This window comes from Maylandia zebra, linkage group LG6 (assembly GCF_041146795.1).
Source record: "Maylandia zebra isolate NMK-2024a linkage group LG6, Mzebra_GT3a, whole genome shotgun sequence".
Lineage (NCBI taxonomy): Eukaryota > Metazoa > Chordata > Actinopteri > Cichliformes > Cichlidae > Maylandia > Maylandia zebra.
In genome coordinates, this window is record NC_135172.1 from 34,187,521 (window position 1) to 34,214,762 (window position 27,242).

At 36.8% G+C, this 27,242-nt stretch overlaps 1 protein-coding gene across 1 annotated transcript; it reads right to left on the reverse strand.

Annotated features, from left to right (window-relative positions):
- Positions 1–354: 354 nt before the first annotated feature.
- LOC101481188 (complement C3) lies at positions 355–25,150 on the reverse strand. Its single transcript, XM_014410458.3, has 43 exons — positions 24,852–25,150; positions 23,844–24,042; positions 22,386–22,548; positions 20,576–20,670; positions 19,990–20,078; positions 18,921–19,003; positions 18,050–18,137; positions 17,826–17,928; positions 17,497–17,617; positions 15,780–15,895; positions 14,650–14,796; positions 14,261–14,360; positions 14,083–14,177; positions 13,800–13,991; positions 13,498–13,662; positions 13,130–13,259; positions 12,977–13,045; positions 12,185–12,379; positions 11,972–12,092; positions 11,803–11,891; positions 11,542–11,681; positions 11,128–11,346; positions 9,674–9,737; positions 9,450–9,539; positions 8,151–8,354; positions 7,869–7,944; positions 7,602–7,761; positions 7,320–7,415; positions 6,919–7,069; positions 4,745–4,830; positions 4,430–4,507; positions 4,175–4,330; positions 4,024–4,086; positions 3,849–3,930; positions 3,635–3,683; positions 3,123–3,213; positions 2,930–3,016; positions 2,721–2,835; positions 2,487–2,576; positions 1,871–1,963; positions 1,702–1,785; positions 1,132–1,276; positions 355–1,046 (listed from the first exon to the last, which is right to left on the reverse strand). The coding sequence occupies exons 1-43, from the start codon at positions 24,974–24,976 to the stop codon at positions 905–907; spliced, it is 5,046 nt and encodes a 1,681-aa protein (XP_014265944.2). The 5' UTR covers positions 24,977–25,150; the 3' UTR covers positions 355–904.
- Positions 25,151–27,242: the final 2,092 nt, after the last annotated feature.

Here is a 27,242-nt window from a genome sequence, read left to right on the forward strand (position 1 = left end):
AATACTTTATTGCAAAGAAATCCAAGGCGCCTCCAAAAATGACCTTTACTTCGTTTTTGTTCTAACTTTCATTTGACTTGTGTGAGAAAACCAGTAGCTGCATTGGGAGTATTTCTACAGAGCATTAATCAGTGCTGAAAACCAGTGCGTTACAGCGTGATTCTCAACATTTTCCACTGTGACTATGTTAGCTTATCAAACACAATTGCAGCCACTAAGATCAAATATGACGGCAATCTGTTCTCGCACAGTTCACAGTGCATACATTGCCATTGTAACCTAAGTTTTGAGGAAGGAAAAAAAGCTCGATATAAAATAATTTTTTTTTAAAAGGACAAGTAGTGCAGATATAACTCAGGTTATATAATTTTATTTGTTGTTACATGGGTAAACATGCTGACATTTTATTTTTGTTATTATTAACTATCTATTAACCACCTTCATACACATGATGTTACATGATGTTTTACAAACGATTCTTACATGTTTGTCCAAATATAGGTACCATTTACACTGTATTTTTTCAAAATGTAATGTAAATGTGGAGTAACTGATTATTTTTCTGTATACTACTTGAAAAATTCACCTATTATCTCCTTGCAGTCGACCAGTTCTATTCTTGCCTGTCTTCCTCTTCCTGTCTCTGTCTCAGTCCATCAGGGGACATTTGGGATGTGGTGGAAGAATGCACGTTTAAGACACTTCCTCACTGGCCTCACTACAGACCTGGAAGTCTGTCTTTAATATACAGTTTATGATTTTTTTCTTTATTTTCTCCTTCGGAAAGCTAGTCTAATTCTCTGTGTTGCTAAGGCAGGTTTTTGTTTGCCTTTTTTTAAGAAGTGTCTTACTCAACCTTTAAAAAATATTTATAGATTATTATTTTTTATTCTCTTCAGTTTCACTAATTTCGACATCCTCGGATCATGTATTCATTGACCATCTCGTTAATGGCTAAACAGGTAGAATTATGTTCCTCAGTTGTACATTCTGTTACTGTAGGCCAGTACTCAATCCAGGTTCTCTCACCAAGGACATACTGATACCTAATTTGAAAGTGAAAAACAGAAAAAAATCTTACAAATCTATGAATACTCCCAATATCACAAGAAGAAAAAAACAACAACTTACGATTGACTCTTTTCATCTTTGAAAATATCTCCAGATGTTCCCATCATAAGGAAGGTTTTGCCCACTCCCAGATCTAAAGCCATTCTGCAGTGTGGATAACCTAGGAACGTGCGCTGTCTACCCTGAGCACCCACATCATAACTTCCTGTAATCAATACATAGAAGAACAAATGCAAATAACACATAAAGGAATTTTTTACATTTTCTTTGTATTATTTGTAGCTCTAATCATCACTTCTGAAAGATTGCAAACTACCTGAAAACAAACAAACACATAAGTAGGCAGTTTGGGAAGAATTATTGGTCAGAGCCCAGAAAATGAATCTAAATCATACTTAATTGTGATTCCTTTAAAATTCACATATTAAGAAGAAGCTCAGCTATGAAAAATTAGGTGGCATTTTAATTCTGAGAAATTCTCAGCCAAATATTTGAAAATAATGATGGCTGAAAATGTCTTAAATTCAGACAAAGAAGATATCTGGTATCACCATAGGGGATCAGATAGGGAAACAATACAAATCGCAAACACTTTTGGTTCTGTCACAGGTTTAAATAAAATCAACCTACCTTCTTTGATGACTTCCAGCACCTGCACTGTGTAAATGTCTGTGGACAAACCATCTTTAAACTGTTCCACGCTCACTTTGTATGCTGAGGACAGACAGTTTGTAGACTGTTAGCTCACCTGCTCTGTTCCTTAGAGTATTTATTCCATATTTATTAAAAACAAACTTACCAAAATCTATTTTGCTCCTCACTGTAGTCTCACAAATCTTATCTTTGCGTTCATCATTGTTGATTTTTCCCTTCTTCTGCATACTACAATTCTCTGGAAATATACAACAGGCACAAAGGGATAAAGGAACTAAATGAGATTATGTGGAATTTTGTGGACTGGTGATGGCTGCATGGATCTAAGCCACATTTTAAATATGTTAGAGCTGTGTTTGTGTTATCTGCATTTGACTGACAGATGAGCTCCTATTAAACAATAGAATCATACATCTCATGGGTCAAATACATTACCAAAAACTAACTAGCAACTGCAATATACACCCAGCAGCCGAGTCATTACATCTTGGTAGTATCAGGTTGCCTCCGCAACTCGTCACAAAACATATTCAAAGAGTTGCTGGAAACATTCCTCAAAGATTTTGGCCACATTGATGCAATTGAATCACACGGGTGTATTTGTCACGGAGTGTCTAAAGTACTTTTATAGTAAAAAAAAAGAAAAAAAAACTTCCAAGTATTGTGTACAATCTACCTGTTCTAACCTTTGTATACCAAAAATGTTTAATAAAGAATTTCAGAGGTTAAAAAAAATGTATGTAGCGTCATCTCCTGCTTACCTTCAGCACATATGCATTCATCATTTCTACAGAGGCGCAGCAGCTCTCCAGTTTTCCTTTCTGGATGATAGAATCTCACACATTTTGTGTCTGCATTGACAAATAAAGATGTTTTTGCACCATTGTAGTACATTTAAAAATGTAATATTGCACCCAACCACATGAAGTGAAATCTACTGGAAGCAAAGATGAATCCTTTACGCTCAAAAAACGATTCAAAGATGCCAAACTCACGATCACTTTGTAGCTGGTCGCTGAATTCGTAGACATATACAGAAGCTGGTTGTAAGATGCCCACTCTCAGTTTCTGATGGACCCTAAAGGCAATCTCCAGCTCCGTGTAAGGAACCTAGAGGAGAGAAGTTATGAAAAGGAATTAAAAAATGATGTGAGCACAGGTCAAAAGAGAAAAAGTAGAGAGAGGGGGAACACTGATCGCTTACTTTGTTCAGGTAAATGGTGAGCAATCTTCTCTCTGACTCAGTGCTCAGCCTGTATTTTGAAATAGTGCGGGCATGCCCTTTGGCTTGCTACAATGAAACACACACATCCACGGTTCAAAATTTAAAGATGCCTCCTTAATTAGAAATACTGAATTCTGAACAATTTGAGCCCATTTGTGTTTATTTTTCTTACTAAATCCAGATCTTTTGTGCTAACAGTGAAGCCAGTTAGCAAGCCTATATCCAAGACTGGTGTGGTTGCATTACGCTCCTTGTTCTTATAGCTGTAAACAGAACAGGGAGAATAAGTAATCAAAGAATGAAAAGGCAAGAACAATTTCTTTATCAGCAGTAAAAGACACAAAAGTTACAAATCTGTATAGCTCTAAACAAGAGCTGTGAGAGAAATGTTTTAAATAAAATTGTTAGTGCTGTCAGCGCTAATCTTGTTAAAATGACATTAACGGCATAACCGCATCAACAGGGCAAATCTCCATTAGCGGGTTAGTGCAGATCGCCCCGTGCGCGGTCGCAACAGGTGTTTTTCTGCCTGGTGACTTAATTTCACAAATTTTCCAAGTGTGAGCTCAAGGTTGTTCATTTGTTGGTGGGAATAATATATAATATTGTTAAAACCTTTAACGGAAATCAAATCATTTGAAAAGTTCAATGAAATATACATATATTTATTTTTTGTCTACTTACAAAACCTTAATTTTTAGGTTGTAGATGTTTTCATCATCACCCAGCGACTCTGCAGAGGCAAAGCAATGGAAGACTTTAAATCTGATTTACAGTATTTATTTTTAAAAAGCTCGGAAAAAATCAAATTAAAATAAGAAAATTACCTCACATAGACAGTCAAAAAATGTGTACAGTTATCTTAAGATGGATAAACCGACAGAGGGCAGCAAATTACCTGGAAGGAGCTGCACTGACAGGTTAAATTTCTGACAGTTGTCTTCTTTTTCTTTCGGCAGTTCATAATACAGCGACGTTATCTGTGATACAGACAACAGGAGCTTACAGCAAATTCAAACACAAGGAAACAAATAAACAACAAATAAACAACCAAAACATTGCATTTTACTTACCGTCAGTGTTGCTTCTCCTGGTCCTGTGGCTGACACTTTCACGTCTTGGTTTATGACGTTGATCTGTTAAGGATGCAGAAATCAACACATAGCAAGCAGAAGGAACAGAGATTCTGTGTATTTACTTATGTGAAAAAGAACACTTTCTCACTTTAGATGTTCTTGTAGCAAAGTGGTTTTCCCAGTTAAAGTTGTATTTATCAGGCTTTGACCTCCCCGGCAACAAGATGTCCACATTCAGATCGTAATCTGGCTCTTTTTCACTGGTCCAGTACTCTGCTATTGCCTGGTACACTGTCATTGTGGCCTGGGGAGAAAAATGATCAGTGATCAATAATTTGTGGCCAGAGCAAGATTAACTTCATCAGTGGATCAGTACATGAGGATATTAAGATGTCTTCTTTACCTGAGCTGACCCATAGCCTCCATTCTCTCTGATCTGTTTGTTGAACCATCGGACAATTGGTCTTGCTTCATCAAAGGCCTTTAATGGAAGAAAAGGGTTGAAATACAGTGTATTTGTCTTATTTTAGTTAAATATAGAAAATCTTATCAAAGCTGTTATATAATAAGCACGATTTCCACAGACCTCTGCATATCCTCCTACACTACATCTATTATCTTCTCTGTGGTCTTCCTCATTGCCTCCTGCCTGGCAGCTCAATCTTCTATTACATGTACACTTTAGCTACATGTACTGCTCTGTGACACAGATACTTACCTTGGCCCTAACAAGAGCCAATAGAGCGTAAGCCGTGGCCTCCACTGTGAAAACTCGTCCTGCAGGTGAAGGCCAATAGGACGAATCTAAGCAAAACACAGAGACAGTTTTGCATCAAGTAATGTGGTGCTCTGTCTAATCTTTAATTTAAATAATTTTTATAATAAACTTGATAATAGGTGGGTAAGGTTATATAAATATATACACAAGTTCATACACAAGAAAAATGCATTCCATTTTTTCAAAAAGAAAGCTGCTATTTGATAGGTGCTGGCTGGGTGGAGGATTGAAGAAAAAAGGAGGAGTGAAATGCAGAAATGCAATGCTTGTTGTTACTTCAGTAATAGTTACCAGATACAACTCAGTAGATAATTGTTGGTCCTATGGAAAGAGAAGGAACCCAAAGAAGATTGCTAGGAATAAATGCACACTGGATAAGCAGAAGAAGATGGATGGATGGATGGATGGAGGGAAAAACACAGAGGCGCAAACATCAGTGTCTTACTTTCTTTTTCTTATGATGTGGCAGGTGAACGTGCATATAAAGATGGAATCACAAACACTCATGTCATATATTTTAGAATCACGCTTAAAGAAATATACCCCCCAAAAAAGGTTACACATTCATCCAGCAGGATGTTGATCCAAAATGTTCGAGTCACTCATTTAGTAAAACCTCCTACACTACATAAATGATCCAAACTAAACTTCTCCACTTACCGTGGCTGCTAAAAAATAGATTAAAAAAATGTCATGGAGAACAAAAATCTGTTAATAGCTGTCGCCAAAACTGTCACAGAGACTGGTTGGGTCCACACTCAAATGTTGTCAAGCTGCTCTACAAGCTAACCGACAGAAAGCAATAAAACCAATCTCTGATCTTTAGTAAAGTCATTATTGGGTGTCAGAATACGCATCTATTTGTACTGATTTTGAGTTGTATATAACTTCAAAACTAACAAACTCATTTGTGTGGAACTTTCTGCTTGTCAGAATCAGAATCAGAAACTTTATTGTCATTGTCATGAGAACAACGAAATTAAGAATGGTCCCCGATCATTGCATCATCCCTAGCAATATCAAAATATAAATAAAACAATAAAATTCAATAAATAAAATAGATAGAATACTTAAAATACTAACAATTGTGCTTTCCAGTTGACAGATGTGTATTAAAAAAAAATCATTTTCTTTCACATTTTTTCTCCTTCATTTATGTCAAACAAAGCTGTATGTAACGTTTCTCGCGGTTAGTATCATGGTTGCTAGGCAACCTGAACAGCGCGACGAAGGCTAGACCGTCCCATTTCACAAGCCTCTCACTTCCGCACTTCTCGTACTTATAGTACGCACAGTGCGCGTACTTCAAGCGTGCAGACCCTGAATTGGGACACAGCCATCGTGAACGCTTCCTGGCCATCCAGCGAAACTCTTGGGAAGACAACGTGAACATTTTATTTGTACTGTATAATCTGCAGATTCTGACAGAAATCTGCAACTATCCTTTGAAGCACCGCTCCTCTAAAACAGCAATAAGGATAATTATTAGGTTATCTACATTATTATGTAAATAACAAAATAACTTAAAGCAAAAATTGGGAAACATAAAGTCCGAAGTCTTTACATTAAGGGCCATCAGTCAAACAATACTGTTTGCTCTGGGTCTAAACAGAGCGCGTTGTGTGTGACGTCTTCTTTTGCGCATGCGGGCCGCTTTGAGCGTTCACACTAGAGCACGTTTGCTGTCGCATTTTAGTTGTAGTGTGAACAAGCAGACAAAAAAATCGGATTTGATCAAAAAATCGGAATTGAGCATTAAGACCTGCAGTGTGAACGTAGCCATAATGTCAAAATACATTTTTAGGCCACTTTATCTTGCGTTTATAGAAAGCTAGGATATGCACTGAACTACAGAACAATTCCTGGAATGCTAAATAGCACGCATATATTTATAGCATTTTTGAGCTTTTCTTTCTTGCAGGTAACTACACAACCACACTGATGCTTTACATGAATCTCTAATAAGCTAACATGTACGTGAATGTTAGACATGAGAGTCAATCCGTTTGACCCAAGTTTTTGTGATGCGGTTGTTGATGTAGTTTTGCACAAGCTATTTATTATTCCACTTTAGTACTACTATCTTTATATTTTGGATTGTTGTGTTACAGCACCTGGGGAAGAAAACTTAAAGAAGATCTCTCGGTTTAGTTTGTTTTCATTGGCCATGGCGTATGATGTTATGGCAACAGCATAAGGGTTGACTAAGCTTGGCAGACGCCTCTCCAGGTAGCCCACTGCTTTGTCTATGCTTGCTTGCAGATTCTGGATAGAAAGAAACAATGAAGGAAAGAAAAGTAGAAGAAATGTAAGATCACGTCGACGGGTAAGATTTAAGTTGCAGCTGCACAGATGTTTAAAGATCTGCAATATGGGAACAAAATGTACAGACTGCCAGTCTTTCGATAGATCAGTAAACACACTATCCTTCATTTTTTATATTTGACTACTGGGTTTCACATTCTGTGCGTAAAAGTTTTAAAAAAAGAGAGATAACGAACAAAAAGGCACTCACATGAACAGTTGGAGCACATATTGTGTGTGACTCTTGCATAGAAATGACGCAGAAAGCTGTAAAGGAGGCATCTGAGTCTGTGTCAAGCACATCACCCTGTACACGCAAATACACACAAGCATGTCAAAACTACTGATATATATACTACTTCTTAATATATTTAATAATAAAAGTTTGCTGATTCATCCAAAATGACATCTGGTATACTATTCTGCAGGTTTGTATTTTATGCAGGCTTTTGTTAAAATGAAGAGTTAATGTTAATGAAATCAGTGCACGCACAAGAATCTCTTTGAGGGACACACTTCCAACTTCCATAAACATGCCGTTACGTTGCTGTGTGTTCACGATCAGAAACCTGACAGCGTTACAGATCACTTCACTTTGCACTGCTATCAGATTGTTGGCCAGGGCGAACACCTTGACAACATATGCTGTCAACCTAGTAGAAGAAAGAAGGTGTATATGTAAAATCAACAAATAGTCATAATCCGAGTGAGAAAATATGCAAACATTTACATATTAAAAACCAACAACTGTAGGCCTCACCAGGTGCTGCTGGGTTCATCCTGAGTCCTAGCAAAAGATCCATCTTTTTTACTGTATTCAAGTTGGTTGTGGTATCCTAAACAAACCAAAGAAAGTAAACTCAAGTTATTCACTATTGTTCAAACTCTGTACTAAAAGTTACTGAAAACCTATTTGAATAGTATTTTTAAATTAGGTGGTTTTGTATTGCTGGTTACTGCCAAGTGTGACCTTTGGTTTTTACACACAGGGCTTTAAAAAAGAAATCTCTCATACCTGTGCTAACAGTTTGTGTTAACTTACCAGTTGTGATGTGCTGGAGGGCCTGATGACGCTGGTCAATGTTCGCAATCTCCCAGAGATCGGCTCTGTCTAAATATGTGATTGCGATAACTGGTAGGGTCATGTGAATCATGTTCTCCTCTCCACATCCTGAAGGCTGATAGATCAGACCACCCATTGACTCCCCACTAATTGTGTTCTTGAGCACGTTTCTCTGTTGTTTCCCTGAAATTAATACACAACCAGTCTCATCATTTGCTACTGAGAAAAAGGTGGAACACAGGGGCGTAATTTCCAGGGGGGTAAGGGGGGTTATGACCCCTCCAATAATCAGACCCAACCAATATAACCCCTACAATAAAATTATGAATTAGAATAGAATAATCCTTTAATTGTCCCACAAGGGGAAATTTGGTTGTATCAGCAGCAAAGAAAAGCACATATACAAAAAGAACAGGACACAGAACAGAAAACAAAATTATTATTATTTTTTTTACATATTTACATCAAAGACAATAGTTACCAGAGCAGAGTACAGTACAGCTGTTGAAATTAGCGTACAGATAGTGTGCAAACAGAGCAGGATACTGAAAGATGTTTAAATAGTTAAGAATATTTAGAATAATTAGAAAAGTGCAGATTGTGTATTGTACCTGTGCATTAAAAAGTAGACATGTAACTTCCAATAAGTTCGTGTATATATAAGCTGAGAAAAGTAATGTGCAGTTATAACAGTACAAGTTGTTACAGCACTGATGTAAACATCTGTGTTTCTTGGGAGCAGTTCTGCATAAATAGGCTGTTGATTTTATTTACTCATTTCAGTTAATACCAGCAAAATAGTTGTACATTTAATCATCTGGGAATTTACCCAGATTTATTTATTTATTTAGACAGAGATCTTGACCCCCCCAATGTTCAGCACAAAGTTACACCGATGGTGGAACACGTAGCTCTTACCAAATAAATACAGTAATCCCATATGCATTTTACATATAATTTTAATAATATGAATGATTTTAATTAATTAATATGCTTGAAATGTTTGGGTTTTTTTTGGCAGATATGATGTAAGCATTTAAAGGCTGATCATTAGTGTGATCATCACTGACGATATGTCACTGCATGTTGAATATTGCTAATGCTTTTCCCAAGCAGACAAGACTGTGCTGAAAATCTGCAGAAACTATTACTGTGAGTAATCTGACATGACACTGGAACTGCCATGTGAATGAAATTTAGTCCTGTTGGCACCACTGCCTCTTATCTCTCCAGTAATACCGAGGTGACACTGCAGGCACTCTGATGTGTATATCTTACCTGTTAGTGAGATTTGTGTGCTGGTAGGTGAGTTGGGAACAAAATCTATCACAGGAATCTTGCTATTGAGGATTTCCACTTGTCTGCCATCTATAAAGTTGAAAAAGTTTCATTAATACTTACAAAAAATAACCAGAGATGATAGCTGTTCATTATCAGGCTATAAGCAAATGAATAAGTTACTATCTTTTCTTTAACTCGAGCTACTTAACATTGATACTCACCTGTACCTCTTTGTTTAGGGTCCAAAGTTAGAGTATGAGTAGATTTGATCAATATGCCTTCAGGCTGAAAAAACAAGCAACTTTTTAACTTGCTGTACAACAAATTTAGATGAGAATTGTTTGTCCTAGGTGGATTTGATTATAAGAAGTATCTCAGTTTAGTTCAGCCAGATCCACTAATAAAAAGAACAACTTTAAGTCAGCAGTAATTTATATTTCCTACACTTACAAGCACACATCGAGGAAGGATGGTATGGGAAGAGCAGCGAGTGTGCCAACCTGGCTCGAAAAGCCATGGCAAAAAGGATGGATACTGTGTTTTGGCAGTCTAACAAAGTAATATAAACTCAAACAAGCAAACAAAAAATGAAATCTTAAACCTCCCCAGAAAACTACTATATGCTGAGGGAGAGTTGAGTGTAAAACGTGTGGATTGTCGCATCAGACACAGGACACTTGCTTGGTCTCTTGTGTTCTGGGGGCCTCTGGATGTCTGGAGTTTTGATCTCCTCCATATCTGCTTCATACCCTGGAGGACGGGGCTGTGGCCCCCCCACACTCCCTAGCAGATCGTTACATGGAGAAACCTTTGGAATGCAAGCATGCTGATCCGCACAGGTATGCACACAGGTGTACACACGGGTATTCACAGACGCGGACTACAGCTTTCTTGGCTGCTGCCTCAAAGCACATTGTGCGCTGTCTATCTTGCGTGCTGCACAATATCGTTTATTATTTAGTATCTACTGATATCTACTGCTAGCTAGTTTATTGTGATGGTGCCGTTTTTTTTATTATGTTGCTCTTTGTTGTTTGCTTTCTCTTCTGTTTTTTTTCTCCATACAGATGACCCAGGTGTTTTTTTTTCTTTCTTCCCCCCCTTCTCACCGTCTCTTCTCCCCTTTGGTTTTCTTTCTCTCCCTCTCTTTCTTTCATTCTTTCTCCCTGTCCTATCTCCCAGTCATGTCTGTCCCGTTTGTAGCAACTGAAAATAAAATAAATTCATAATTATAATAAAGGTCAATCAAATGGACCAATATGGCAAGGCCATGATGATCCACTTGGTAAAATAAATCCGCTTGGCATCTTTCTTGGCCTTAAGACAACAATTCTGATGGCTAAAGATCCAAACGGGACACAAAAAAAAAAAAAAGACACAGGATAAAAAGGAGGATGGAGGTAGGTTCCAAAGCATTTTTTAGATTAACCGAAGGTTTGGCAGGCTTCAGGGACTAAAAGGGGCACTCTATATGTGACCCTTAGAATGATCATAGGTGATAGCTCAACTGGAATGTGTGCTGAGCTTGACTTTGGTGCCTGCCTGTACCAATGCTATGCTTGATTTCTAAATGTATTTAATTGTACCCTGCATATCTGGCTGCATTCAATGACTTCATGTGTTTCTTAAAGGTAGGGAGCTATGTGAGTTGGTAGAATATGTCTTTCTTTCTTACCACTACTTGTAGCATTTTCACAATTCCATCACTGATACCCAATTCTGAGTCTTTGACAGCTGCTTTGATCTCAATGCGGTGCTGTCCCTCTTTTGTAGGAATGATGGTGAATGGTACAGATCGTATACTTTTGGCCCCGACTTTAATCTCCTGACGAAATTGCCCACGTTTAGATGCTGCACTGCACACATGTTCCGCCTCAGTCAGATCAATGCGCACCTTGAAAATAAATTCATTCAAGGATTTCAAACACTTTTTGTGATAATCTACAGAATATAAAAAATCGCTACAGTCTCTGATCAAGTTCCACTGAAGAACAGTTAACTGAATAATAATAATATTAATGATGATGATAAAATGTCATTGAATGGAACATTATGGTGGTGTTGACGTGCTTGGGTGAACCAGGCTTACTGTGTAAAGATTGGGACCATAGTTGTGGATGACTGCCTTAATTTCTAGCTGCTCCCCACGAACAGCAGTGTCCGGTAGCTTCAGATCAACAAAGAAATCTTTACGGACAACTATCTCTAATGGATCACCCACACAGATACCTTCAAAAAAGAGAAAAAAAGAAAAACGGACAAAGACACAAACACAGCAAAAGAAAGACCAGTTGATGAGCTATAGGTTGGCTCCTTGATCTAGAGACAAATTATATCAGTTCATCCTCACCGTGAGTTTTTGATAGACTAATACCAGTGAGCTGCCAGGTTGTAATTGAGTCTTGCAAAGGAACATTTTTCAAAACTGATGTTGTTTCACTGAAAAACGAAATATTAACACTTTGAGAAGTGAAGGTACTAAGATATTTCAATTCTATATTTCAGCTCAGCTCACTAACCATTTAGCTCTGTTCGCAGGGCAAGCAGGCAATTTGATATCAGACCACAGCCAACTTTCAGGGAAATTGGTGCGGGAAACAATTTCATTGCTGTCCATGAAACTGCTGTCATCATCCTCACCTGAAGTTTTAAAACGTTCACATTTTTATTCCTTTATAGTGACCAGTAGGACCATTTATAACCACCTTCCATCCATTGTTCGTGATTCTTACTGCGAGCCAGTTTGAGGCCATCCTCCTTCCTCTCAGCTCTCTTTTTTTCTATTTCCTTGCAGCAGTGCAGGAAAGCCTCAAAACAGGCTGTATCAGCGATAAACTCACTGCGCTTCTCACAGTTAGATGAAGTTGGGGTTTCCCGGATTCCATCTAAGCAACAGTCACGTTCCAGTTTGTCTTTATATTGACTCACTGTAGAGAAAATAGCATTTAACAGAAAGACAAAAGGTGAGACTCCTTCTGACCCTTTTTTTTTTTTTTTTACACAGAGGTATAAAAGACTAATAATTAGTTTATTTATTAGAAATAAAAAAAAGTTTCTAAATCTAATTGAATTTGACAATCATTGTCACATTTTTTTTACTGGTCATTTATGTTACTTTAGCTCAAAATAGAAAAAAAAAACTTAAAAATGTTTACTTTGGTACAACAACAGAGCAAAGTGGAAAGTCTCAAATAGTGATAAAACTAGTACTTTAAATCAAAACAACCTATAAATGTTCTCCATATAATTAAACTATAATTTGAATAAGAAAACACAAACGCAGAATGTGGAAAATGAATTGGAGTATAAAAATTGTTGTAGCTGTAGATGAGACAGACTGAACTATTGTACATAATAAATAAATCTTGTAGTATTGTAGGAAAAAAAAGACATTTTACTTATTTTTTCTTGTACAATCATATAGCATGGAAAAGTTAAGCTTTAGAAATGTTAGCAACAAAAGGAGTTGTTTGTAAAGCCTGAAGTGTATGACAGAAGATCATGTAAGTGTTTGTTGATCTTACATAAGGTAGTTGTGACATTCATCATATCAACGGCCCTTTTTCTTCTGTTGGGGTTCAGACATTTCAGCTCTGGAAATAAACACAGACTAGACTTTACTATTTTGGTTTTAGAAGAAAGAAGTAATACAAGTGTGAGAGTAAAAAAGAGGTTACCTTGTCTGTAAGGAGTTCCAGAAGCTGTATTTGACTCAAACAGCAGCCCAGCATCATAAAATACACTCATGCTATCCTTCCCTCCACCTGGTGTGCACCCTGTGTCATAGTTCTCCACAGTGTCCCAAATCTACAGTATGGACGTTATACACACAGAGAAGCAGATAGTTTAAGTTTGGGGTTCAGCTATGAGTGTGCTGGCAGTTATTTCTATAGTTTTTGGTTTAGTCTTCCTCCATACCTTTACATATTAAAATGTTCTTGAGCAAAAAATGCAACAACTTGTATCTTTAGTCCACTGCCGTTAAAGTGTGAGCCTTAAACTCCTTAAAGTCATTTTGAAGGGGAATAAATGAAAAATAAATTACCTTTTTTTGGGTTAGACGGTGCTTACTGTTTAGGACGTATACACCTTTGTCAACTGCGACCAGTCCAACTGTGGCTTCTGGATCACCTGTGATTTTCAGGCTAAATATTTTGCGAGGTTCATAGAATTTAGAACCATGAGGTGCAGGTTCTGATTGAAGCTGCAGCTGGAGAAGGAAGGAAAAGTAGATTTGTATTCGTTAAAGCAACCAGACTGTAAATGGGAAATATACTAACTTTAACTGTGGTGCGCAGGTGTGTAATTTTCCCACTTAAATTGCTACATCATTATTATGCGTCTCACCGAACCCATGCAGGAGTCTTCTACATCCACCCAGACAGAGTCTGACACAACTTCGTTATCATTTGGATGATAATAGGCGATGATGCGGAAAGATGGCAGCAAGTCTTTGGTAACAGTGATGATTAAGGATATCATTATTTGACCACTTGTTCTGTAACGGCCATATTTCACGAGCTGACCTCTGCTAAGTATCTAGAGAAAAGGAACTGAACATCAACACTTATCTCGTATGTATGTACAGTCTACTATGTACGTTTGTTGTGTAAGTAAATATGTATCTCACCAAGTACGTTATGTCATTTTGAACATTTTGCTGCCCACTGAGGTGAATGTTGATCTTCATGTTTTGCCTGTTTTTTACTTCAGCTGTATCCACCCCTTTAAAAACATTAAAAAAATTTGACTTAAGAATGATTATTTTTTGGATGTCACTACCTCTCTAATGTTATTTCAGTACATACCTATGTGAATGTAACAGTTGCTCTGAGAGGCATATGGGAGAGCAGTCATGGTGGCTGACGCTTGCCTTTCAGGTGAAATTTTAACATCGTTGGTCTTTGCCTACAATAAAGCACACGTAAGCTAATAAAGTAATTGACTTCGCTCTCACTTTCATTCAGCCTGCATATAGAGGTGACCCATGTACAGTACAACATTGCTTTATGTGCAAAGTTGAATTTAATTATATCAAAGCCAGTATTCAGTAACAACTAAATATATACAGAATAATAATTATGAGACAATTAACCTAACAGTATCTTTAAAAATTTCTCCCACTGGGGATTTGAAGATTCTTGCATATCAGATAAGCTTATCTAACAACTGACAACTATTAGGTTTTATGACTTACTATGATTTTCATTGGTTGAGGATTATTGACTGTATTGATAGTAAGCCTCGCCATGCCATTAGCTGCGGTAAAGCCTTGGACATCACCTGGGTCAATCATCACTGCAACACCTTGTGCAGGAGAGCCATCAGGATTCAAAACCTCAATCTGCAAAACAAAGCAAAACAACAACGATTTTTATCATTTTTATCATTTTATCTACTCTTTTTGACCATCTTTATACTTCTCCGTCAACGCTGTCAAAGCAAATATTCACATTTTTCACAATGCCTGTCACAATCCTGGTAGTGGCGATTTTACGATTTTCTTTCATGTTTATTTTCTTGTTCTTTCTCTTTTCATGGGGATAAGCGGGGGGGGGGGGGGGGGGGGGGGGGGGGGGAGGGGGGGGCCTCTGTCATGATCCTGGGTCTTTTGACCTAGCGTTTTGAGTTTTAGTTTATTTTTTATGTTTATGGTTTATGTTTAAGTTCATTAGGTTATCTAAGTTCATTTGTTTATTAGATTCCCCTTGTGTCTTCTACCCCTGTGTTTTAGTCTCCCTTTGCCCTTTATGTGTTTCATGCTGCATGTCTTATGTTTTCAAGTTTGTATTGTCATGTCTGCGTCTCATGTTTCCTCTTTTATTTTGAAGGTCCATGTCCTACGTCAGTGTAGTCAGCTTTGCTTCCTTTGTTTCATAAGTGTCAGCTGTTTCCCCATGTGTTTCCACTTCCCCTAATCACCCTTGTGTGTATTTAGTCTGTGTGTTTCTGCTCATTCTTTGTCAGGTTGTCTATTGTTCATGTCATGTTTCCATGTATTGTTCCATCCAGGCCACGTTTCATGTTGAGGGTTTTTTCATGTTTGTTTATAGGTCACCCAGTTTAGGTTAATGTTAGTTTTGCTTTGTTTGTACCTTTTTTTACCTGCCCCATTAAACGGCTCGCTTTTTGTTAATATTTAAGTTTTGTTCCCTGTTCCTTGGAGTCTGCGTTATGGGTCCTTTTCGTCAATCCATACCGTCTGCCTCTGCCAGACTGTGACAATGCCATCCAGTGGTCATTTCTAAAGTGACCATTTATGTATCTCAGATCATCTAACCATAGTTTTATTTTTACAAACATGCAAATAAAGGTAATTCACATTACCGCAACATCGAAGGACATTCCTGGTTTGAAATATCTGGACGTTTTCTTGAAGTGGATGGTGTAAGGTGATGTAACAATCTGAATACCTGTCAGCTCTGCCTCTGCCATTTCACTTCCTGTACAAACAATTCCATTAAATATATGAATTAAAAATGATTATTAGCACTTTAAAACACAATAAAAACAGACAAGCAAAGATTTCAGGGCAACGGTAATATAGAAAGTTAAATGTACATTATTTTTGGTGCAGTATTTCAAAAGCAACTTAGATGCATTTTAAGTTGTTGGCTCTCAGTATATTAATAGCACAACATAAATACAATATAAGGACTACATTTAATATTGCGCCATGAATGCTATGATCCCAATTAATCCCAATAAAATGGAAGCGAAATTTCACACACAGGACAAGTCTCCGTCTGTCCTCTGTTGTGTTTTCCACATGGTTGTCTCTCTCCCTGTTCTGTGTTTTTCTATGTGTGTGTGTGTGTGTGTGTGTGTGTGTGTGTGTGTGTGTGTGTGTGTGTGTGTGTGAGAGAGAGAGAGAGAGAGAGAGAGTGGAGAACTGAGAACTGATTGTACAGGCATTATTAAATATTTACCAAAACCGTGTTTAAATTTATAAAGATAATAATATCAAGAGTTAATTTGGCTGAACAGGGGACTTTAATAATCTAACAATGTAATTAATTAATATAATTAATAATTAGTAACTTTTTAAAATTTACATGTAGGATTTGTTTTACGATACACAGATCAAAAATGTTAAGGGAACATAAGACAAAGCCAGTTAAACTTCAGGCATATAAGTCTATCAAGTTAGGAAGCATAAATCATTGTATATGAATCATATCTTTTTTGATCCAAATGAAAGCAACAACAGGAACACTGAAAAGGCAACAAGAAGACACTGCCCAAAAGACAATATCGGACTATAGACATATAGACACAGACGGTTGCTTTTTGCTAGTGTGCTTGTCATTAGTGATAGCATTAGACTGTTACTGAAATGTATTCAGCTTGCACAGGAAGTTAGGTAAGGTTTGCTGTGTCTCCCAACATAGTCTTAATATTACAGAGGATATATCAAGAAATGAGGTGGAAAAGAAGACAACGAGAGCTGGACAGGACTAGGAAGGGCATTAACTGAACAGCCGGGCTGATATCTGCTCCTCTGTGCAGAGAGAAACACTGCCAGAGCCCTTCAAAAAGACCTTGAGATGGCTCACATACATTATTCTGAGATAATTGCCAGAGAACACCAGAACTCCAAACACAGTTACATAGTTATATAGTTTACTGTGTAGCTTTTTGCACAGAGAATGACTGCTCACGGGATATTTCCTATTTTTTGGTTATGTGTGAAAATATCAGCAGTTTATGCAATCCTCAGACCAGTTTGTCAATCAAAACATCCATCTCTCTCATTCTGATGCTTGGTTTGAATTTCAGAAGGTCATCTTGATCATGTCTACAGACCAATATTGAGTAACTGGCATGTTGTTGGCTGATTGGGGATTGACATTAACAAGCAGTCCAACAGTTGTACCCAACAAGGTGGCTGGTGGGTGTATTTCATCTTATTGAGAGTATTTCAGTAACACAGCCATTTACACACCCATTAATGCTTGTGTTAGCTATAGGTGTACTACTATAATTAACATTCACCTTTGATATTTTTAATTACACTCACATGCTCTCTTTTACCATTTCTTACCGCTGTCTGTCAGCACATTGACAGCTGCAAATATGGAGCTCCCCACCAGGCTGGAGATGTTTTCAAAGGTCTGTTTGATGTGCTCTTTCTTCAGCGTGACTGTTCCTACACCATTCTCAATCTACAACACATAACACACATAATATTAGTGCTTTATTTCATCTGGATGCAAATGTTGCAGCTTAGACCCAAACAGAAAACATTTGTTCCATTCTTTGCATGTGTTTTAATACATGTGCGTAAAAGAAAAATGTGTGCGACAGAAAGACACAATAATAAAGATGAAGTGATGGCACACAACAGTGATGAACAAATGTGTGAGTATGTACCGACACTTTCTGAAGCGAGGCCTGAAAATTTGTCTTTTGGTCCTGATGCGAAACTCCAAATACCCCAAAAGCTGACCCATCCACCTCTTCACCAAACAGATAGCTAAAGCCACAAGAAAGTAATTAATAAGCTCACGAGGCCAACAAATGGGTATGATTAAAATAAAAGCATCAAAAAAACATAAAAAAAAAACAATCTAAAATCTAAAAAACATTTTACATACGTAGCTTTGATGTTGATGGTGAGCTCATCACTGTCCACATAGAAGAAAGGATTTTCACGCGTCAGCTTGACCTCGAAATTGGGCAGCACTGAAATGACATTTTACTGTATGGTGAAGATAAAGTAAAGAGGGTAAAAGTATTGTTGTACAGGTTATATCTAAAGTGGATTTAACCCCTGGGCCTGAAAAGTGAGTCCAGAAAATGGGGAGAAGCCTTAAACCTGCATTCTTTGTAGCAAGTAAGAAAAAAAAATCTGTTTTGTTTGTTTATGTTTCGGTGGGTATGGTATTATTTTCTTGTGCTTCTAATTTTTTTTGTTTGTTAGGTGAGTTAATTCCCTTTTCTGATCCATTCTGTCCTAGTTTCATTTATGTGTTTTGGTCCTTCAGCCTAGTCTCTGTATTTCTGTATTTTTTGTTCCACTGTTTAGTTGTGTCAAGTTGATGTTCTCTAATTTTAGTTAACCTCACTTGTGTTCCCACTGGTTTCCTCTCCCATTGTCCTTTGTTGTGTCCTTCCTCATGTCTTCCAGCTCTGTTTCCACATTTTTACTTTCTTTGCTCCCACTACTGCTACTGTGTTGGACTTTTGCATTCCGTTTAAAGTAAAGCATTAAAGGTAATTTTGAATTTGATTCCTACCTTCTTGGGTCCCAAATCCTGCTTGGCACACAGCTATTTCATGACAACGTGATCTTTACATTGCAAATGATGCTCCATATTAGTGAATAAGCAAGATTGTGCTACTAATATGGTGACAGCCAAAAATGCTTAGAGACTTCAGAAACAGAGCTTCACAAGGCGGTGGCATGATACCTACATCCATCTTTTAAATGCAGTCTATGATGAAAATGCCCATGAGATAGCTCACCATAATCCTTGACCTCAAATTCTGCAGAATAGCTCAACTGTGGTTTACTCTGGAAACTCGCCATCACTTTCCACAGTCCAGTGCTTTCAAAAGACAAACACATGTACATAGAGTCAGACTGACATGTGAAGGATGTCTTCCAGGACGATGGCATGTTTCAGTGGCTAATTCTGTTGCTGTTTTGGTTTTCTCAATTCCCTAAAGACTCATCCAATTTAAATGTGCAGAGCTGAATCCCCAATTTAATACACTCATAGTGCTTAAATATCCAGAATGATGTGTGTGTAGTTTGGCATATTTTTGTTTTTAACTGAGACATGGTGATGCTTTTAGATGAGTAACATAAATGCTAACATGCATATGTTGAAATGCTGATGTTTATGAATAATTGTAAGTGTGTTTGCCAGGTTTTGTGTGTTAAGCAGAATCCACTTTTACTGTATTTGCTGAAAGTTTCCTTTGTTTATCTTTTAATGTCTACTTTAATGTCTGCTTTAGTGACATCACAACAAGCTTGGATAAAATCCTATGCACACCCTTTTCAGCAAAATAGGGAACATCTTACTGCCAGACACGAACACCTTTTTGTGATGAAAACGCAAGACAAAAATGTTTTAAGGGGCATTAAATGCATGGCATACTGCCAATAAAATTACCCTGTGATGTTTAGTTAATTCTTTATAAAATCATTCACATATAATGTGAAACTACTTTCTAACTGCTCTGTCCACTTCTTTGATGCAGAATACCCCTTTCTCACATCAAGTATCTAGGAAATGTAAATGGATCACCTGCCTGCAAAACCGCGCACGTTCTCAATAATAAATTCCGTTGTAATAAACACAGAGACGATGGTACAGGTGCTTAACATGTGCAACTTGCAAATATTAGCATTCTAATAAGTACTAAATATAAGCATGTTAAAACTCTACTTATCACTGTGTCTCAGTTATTCCATATATGTAAAAGTAACATACAAGAAACCCAACCCCCCCCCCCCACCCCCCCCCCCCACCCCTCCAAAAAAACAAAAACAAAACAACAAAGCATGGAATTAAAAAATATATACCTGACAATTTCATTAAGTTGAAAATGTCCAGAGTGGATTCCTGATTTCACAGAAACTGTATCGAGTGGGAAAATGATGCCTTCAGGGTTCTAAAAAAGAAAACAAAATAAAAACCAAAAAAAAAAAAAAAGTTTTATAGTTTGATTTACAAAAAAAAAATCTAGCTCCTTCATCTCTTCTGTCATACTGTTGTTGTATTATTTATTCTATACACTTAATGTTTTCATGGCATATTAAGTTATATTATTAAGAGTCTATTAAGACTCCATAAGCTCAAGCCTTTATCAATCTCAGTCATACTGCCTTCATACTACCTAGATATGAAAAGCAACAGAACATGTAATATGACAATGAATTCTTCAACCAAATGACCTCAAAATTCAATTAAATAACACATTTTAATACCCATCCCAAATTAATCCATTCAGTCAAATTCTAGTCTGTCTGCTAGTTAGTTTATTGCTTGGTGCAGACTGATGGTAGTGGTTTATCCTCTATAAAACAATGACAACTTGCCTTCATCTAAAAATAAAGTTCTACAATATCACATTCATTATGAAATAAAAGAATAAAACAAAAGCAATACCACAAACTGAATGGCAACAGAGGTATCACTTATGGTGGAATTGTCCCGCTCCACTGGTTCCATGTTAGGGGTCAGTGCAAATAACCTGTAATGAACTGAGAGAAAGGTTATTCATGTTATTCTACATTTAGCTCTGTGACTGTTTGGCTTTTTCAGCTGCTTGTAACAGTAGTGTATGTAACGTGTTACAAAGTAACAAAGAATTGTATGTTTACGTCCTGATCAGGATAGAGCTTTGTGTCAGTGTGTGCCTATGTGACAATGCATCTATAACCATGTTATGTAGTATTGTAAAGTGAAGTAAAAATTAAAGGTGGGCAAATCATTTTAAATATCAATTGAATATCACTGGTATTGGCATTGGATTGATACTAGCATGATAGGATCAACACTTTGTTTCTATCTTCTAAGTTCTATATGTAGCTCACTGAATCTTGTTAGATTAAATATTTTTTGAAAATGAAAAAATATGCCTCAAATATGTGTGTTCTGACTCTTCAATGTCTTTTATTTATAGCCTATAGAACATTTCAGCACCTGAAGTTGACCTAAAAAGTCCTTTAGAGACAAGCGCAGTTACAATAGAGGTCTCCAAAAAAACATGACAAGTTGAAGTGTGTGTGTGTGTGTGTGTGTGTGTGTGTGTGTGTGTGTGTGTGTGTGTGTGTGTTAAGAATTTGTAAACTGACAATGATTCATCTCATGCAAAATGACACACTGCCCTTCCCTACATAAATTGCCTTTATATTAAAAGTATTGGTTATCAGTATTGGCAATACAGGCCCTGTATTTATTTTATCAGACTCTGCAGTATTACACAGCACTAGTAACAAGTAGAGCAAGTAATTTGATATTGCAATAAAGTAAAAAAAATGCTTTTAGAAATCCCCAACACTACAAAGGGGGTTGATTGTACACATTGTAGTTTGCTGTGGGAGCCAAAGGGAGGCGCCAGATTTTCAGGTTTAGTTGTAACTCTAAGTAAAACATAAAGGTGAGCTCTTTCATTCCGCATTTAAACAGAGTAATGCTGTGCTTCCAAGGGTATCAGTAACCCTGCATTTAACTTCACTTCCAGCGGAACATCTTTTTTTCACCACTAGAACTATAAGTCAAAGCAACAGCGCAGCATTGGCAGGAACAACAGCTATATCAACATAACATATACATATATTTTAAAACACAATTTCCTTAAACTCAAAATGAAACACAAAGCTTCAGAGACATGATATGAGGTTTTTTTCCTACACTAGAATGATTGTATGATGCTCCTTGGTCTGATTTTAAACTTTGCTGTAGGTTTTGTGTTAATACTTAAGAATGAAAGAAAGACTTTGTTTATGTCCTCATTAGGATAGAGATTTGTGGTGTTGTGTGCCTCATATGTGTCAGTGCATGTTGGGCCATGTTATGTAGCATTGTAATATGCCACATTTCCCAACATGCCACAGTGTTTTTCAGCACAGTTACATTAAAACCATCGGTATCTGTAGACTTCCGCTATTTTCAACAGACCTTCATTTATCTATTGAGCTCTACTTAGACCTCTTTATACACTTTTCTTGTTTCTGTATCCAGGATACAAGCATGCAGAGCAGGATTTAAGATTTTCCTTTTTTAAGGTATAAAGGAGAAGCTGAACAATGACCTCTTTCTTTTATCATAAATTACTGTTTGAACAAAACAATAACAAGACAATCCAACATAAAGAGCTAAGACTAAACAACTTTCTTTCTATAATGAAATTCCTCTTAAAAATTCAGAATGTCTAAAAATACAGAAGCATTTTATCATTGTGTATTGAACTTACCTTTGCTGTTGGGTGTGTAGAGAGTCTTGTCCGTCTGGATGAAGATGTATCCAGAGTGGAAGGACACTAGGACAATTTTCTCCAGTTTCACATCAGGGAACTGAGCTTGCAGGTAAACATACTGCTTCCTTTGTGGATCCCTACTGAAGCCTTGATTGGGGATCTTGGACCAGTGTGAAGAAACAGTACAATGCAGGGTACATGAGATAATTAAGTTAAGGTGGTAGTGCAGTGCCACTTCAGAAACTATTCGGACACTTCTACTTTTTGCACACTTTACAGTTTTGCAAATGTAATTTTTCAATGAAAAATTACATTTACAAAAATATTAAAAATTACAAAAATATTAAAAAGTGTTTTTCTATTTATTCTCTTTCCTAATTTGTAACAATCTGATATGTCATTTTTAAAAGTATTCAGGCTCTTAAGTCTTTAAGTCTTTTGAAGCCTGGATAAGAAGATTTGTCTGTAAAGTGCTGTCTTCAGGCTCCTTCACAGATTGTATGTGCTTTAAATGGAGGCTTTAGCTGGACCACTCATTAACAGTCAGTATTTTTTTTGGCTGTATGGTTATCATCAGACCAATTTCAGTTGGCATGTACTTTTAATAAGGTTTTCTTCAAGTATCTGCATTTGGCAGTGTTTATCCTTCCCTTACTATTTCAGATCTCCACCAAAACAAATTGCAAATACCATCATGCTTCACTGTCTGGACTGTATTGGCCACATGATAATCATTGCCTGGTGTAAATGGATCATAGCTCTTGATGTTTTGCTCAAATAGTTCTGTTTTTGAGTCATTACATCTTTGTTCGTGTGTGCTGTGACCTGAAAATGTATCTGGAAAACTTGGATTTTCTTCTCTAAAAGTTGCTTCCTGAAAACTGAAAGGGTTTTCCATTGGGCACATTCTCCCATTTTTGCAGAGGAATTTCTAAACCTCTTTGTGTGATCACTGGGTCCATGTTTACCTCCCTGACCAACTTTCCTTTCTAATCTGTCTGGCTAAAACACTATAAAAAGTATGTGTAGTTTTATACATGTTACTTTCAATTATAGAGCCAACTGCTCCTGGACAATGGAAGATTTGCTAATGGTTATATAAACTTGCTTTAATCTTTTCTTCACCACTGGCTTTGTTTTTTTAATACAATTTTTAACATTTCTAAAAACAAATTTTTTTGTTTTATCAATGATTATTGAATGTAGACTAATATGAAAAAGTCAGTTTGATTAATTCAAAACAAATTTAGAACAAATCTTATAACACAAGAAACATTTAAAAAACATAAGGTGTCTAACTTAATGGTGTACATATGCTAACCTTTAACTTAAACTCTTGTTCTGTATCACTTTGCTTATTATTATGCAAAAACTGAGGGCTGACAAATCCAAACAAGACTTACCTACCAACGAAACCAGTTAACAGTAACATAGATTTCCATATTTCTGCATTACCTTAATTTGTCCAAAGGCCTGAAATTTATTTGCACTGTTGAGGTTCACAGATGTTGATATCAGCGTTTTGGATTTGGTCGGATAGCTCATTACACTAATTTCAACCATTAAATCGCTTTCATCAGTGCAGTCTTGACACTCCACAAAGATGTTTTGTGCTGTTCCTACCCCCAACAAGTTGGGGGCAGACATCACCTTCCTATGGAGCAGTGGTGAGACAGAGAGGAAAAAAATTAAACATTGCTTCTAAGAACAGGCAAACACACTTTTGTTTACCACTGACAAATACAAAGATTTACTTTTATTTGTTTTTTCCCAAAAGCTGACGGGAAGTTCTGGTTTAAACAATATGTTTGACTCTCTTCTGCTTCGAACTGGACTTTACACATAATAAGTGATCCATTGATTATCTTGACCAAGGTACTAAGTACTAAGTCAATATAATATTTCATCACTGTTGTTATTGTTTATTATGGTTGGGACGGGAAAAATAAAAAACATCTAAAAAGTAATAAAAAAGTCTAGTTACTTGCAACAGAATGTTAATTTATACAACAGAAACTGCTAAAAGACTAATCATTATGGAAGTAACAGATGAAATGCAATTATTGAAAATCTTTACTCGTATAGGTTCAATTGGAAAACCAGTAAATCAGTAAGAGTAGGGACAGAGTTCCCAGACAAAGACAGCTTTTATTTGAGCTTTAAAAATAGACTGGAACTGAAGCAGCATATTAAAATGAATTAAATAATACATTATTTCATCACTACCAAATTTAAATTTAATTTTCTCATCAAAGATTTAGTGTATGATATAACACTCTGACATGTCTGAGGGGTGCAGAGCCTACATTTGATATTGTGTTGTACATATAAACATTACAGAAAATATTTAATAGCACCAGTAATATAAAAAAAACAATAAATTCATGCTGTTATTTTACAGACAAACATTTTCAAATCACAAACTCTTGTAAACTTAGAGTTTGGATCTTGAGCTCTACTTACATGGGTGATCCATCAGTCAGAAAAATTAAGGACAAAAAGGCCAGTGAGGCTAATAGCCAAAGCCAAGTCCTGTATGTCCCCTTGCCTGATCTCATATCTGCCCTTACCATACAACTCTGGAGCATTTTTATCCACGTAATGCCCTCCTTCTGCACTTTGACTTTGACCCAGTGCAGTTTTGCCCAATTAATCTACTAGATCAGGTAAAAAATCATTGAAAATGTTAAAAGTATGCACATTTGCATACTAGAGCAGAGTTCTCTATGGTTTGATTTTAAAAAATCAGGACACACACTATCAGACTTAAACAGCAACCACCATCTTTTTTTCCAAAGCTAACACTGTTTGATAAGCTGCTGTATCTCCAGAAATTGGTGAACAGTATTTTTTTAAAAAGTAATATCTAATGCAGCATCATTCATATAAAAGATATGATTCTATTGCAACAGCAAGTATCATTTGTTCATGTTAAACTAAGAAAGGTAAAATTAAAATGCAAAATCTTTCTCAGCAATGGAAATAAAATCAAATGAGATAATGTGTAACTGGAATAACACTTTAAGATTGACACTTGGCCCAGAGGTTACTTGAAATTAGATTACTTGTGTGTGTGTGTGAGAATAATCTTCTAACAGGTGTACTTAAAATTACTTATGTAGTACTTAAAGTATAATCTGTATCTCCTTTCCTGTAAGATATCCATAATTTCCAAATAAAGTACCTTACATTTACTTGCAGAGTAATTAAATGTGGGGTACCTGCAGAAAGTTGATTCTGTTCTGGACCTAGACATTCCCCAAGTCTTGAGTTAGTGAATGGCTACGTCCAGATGAACAGAATCAACTTTCTGGGCTTTTCTTACCTGGATGATTGTAAATGAAGCGATATATTTCTATAGTCTATATAATGCATCATCAAATTTCTGTATTAAAACAACATAAAATGCTGTCTACATGATAAATGTTGTCATGTCATTTTTTTGTTTTTGTTTTTTAAATCTTCCTTCCTATGGGTTTTACCTATATTCAGTTAAACAATTTTTTCTAGGTGGTTTATACTGTAAGACAAAGAAAGGTAAAGAAAAGCTCAACAAATCAGATTATCCTTTATGAGAAAGCACTGGGGGATGCTGGAAAAGAAAAAAAGAAAAAGAAAAAAAAAACAACTTTTCTAACATGGAGAAACCTCTGGCAGAAACAGGACCTGGAAGTGGCAACCATCTGTTGCAACCAGGTCCTTTTGGGGGTGAGGCCATGCTTCTCAGCTGGAAAAGGGTGGCATACCCAACCCTCCCATGGTTGTTGACCATGTGGGCATTAACATCCCTGAGCAGAGGTTGGATCAGTCTTCAGCACTCCTCCCAATGACTACAAAAAGCTGGGAACAGCTGGCCACAAATGACAGTCAGGACCTAATTCCTGACACAATTCTTTCATTCACCTGGGAAAATGCCAATGTACAAGCAACTCACATGGTTCATTTTTAAATTGCATTTTAAATCTTATCATTTGCATAATGGAATTTCAGGAAAATAGGGATTGCTAACAATAGCACACTTCACTGGAGCAATTTGTTTCCTTTTTATTGTTTTTTGAATAATGCAACTGAAAGGTTCCACATAATCCCAAACAAATTGATAAGTTACATGGAATCATAAATAGTGATAAATAGGGTAGCTTTTTGCTAATGTTAGCTGTAATGATATATTCTGATTTGTTTTGGCACCAGAGGATGGGTGTAAGAATGACTCATGCAGAAGACTGGTCACTCATGTCCCCTGTGTTTTACGGGCAAGACATTTCCTGTTTTCCTGCCCTTCAGTTATGTGATGAGTAATAATGAGCTAATACTAATGAATTAGTAATGAGCTTAGCTGTTTGCAAGCTTTTATTCTCTAGCTACTACTGCAGTGGATTGTATTCAGTCGTGCTGGATTGTTGAACTGACAACAGTTAGTGAGGCTGGCTCCTTTGTTTGTTTTGATTCTGCCTTCATCCTGTGACTTAGTTACCTGTTGTGCAGAAAAAGCCTGGAGACTGGAGAGAGAGAGAGACAGAGATCATGCTTTCTGTGAAAGACTCTATGAAGGTGAGAAACTGTGGAATTTCCTGTCTGTTCAGAGTCTGGACTTCACTGATGGGAAACCTTTGTCTTAGCCCTTGTGAACTTTGTTCTGTAAATTAACTTGCCAGAGTCCTGTGTTTGAGTCCTACCCGTTATGATGGCCGTAACAGTTCACCTGTTTCTTCAGGGAAGAGATCATTATCAGGGCCAAACTGTTTCTCAACTGCCCCTGGGAAATCCTGTTTGCGTGTATGTTTGAGAAGATGATGGATAAAAGTGTGTAAGAGTGCAGGAGGACGGATGTTAGTGGATTAGAGGAGACTGCTG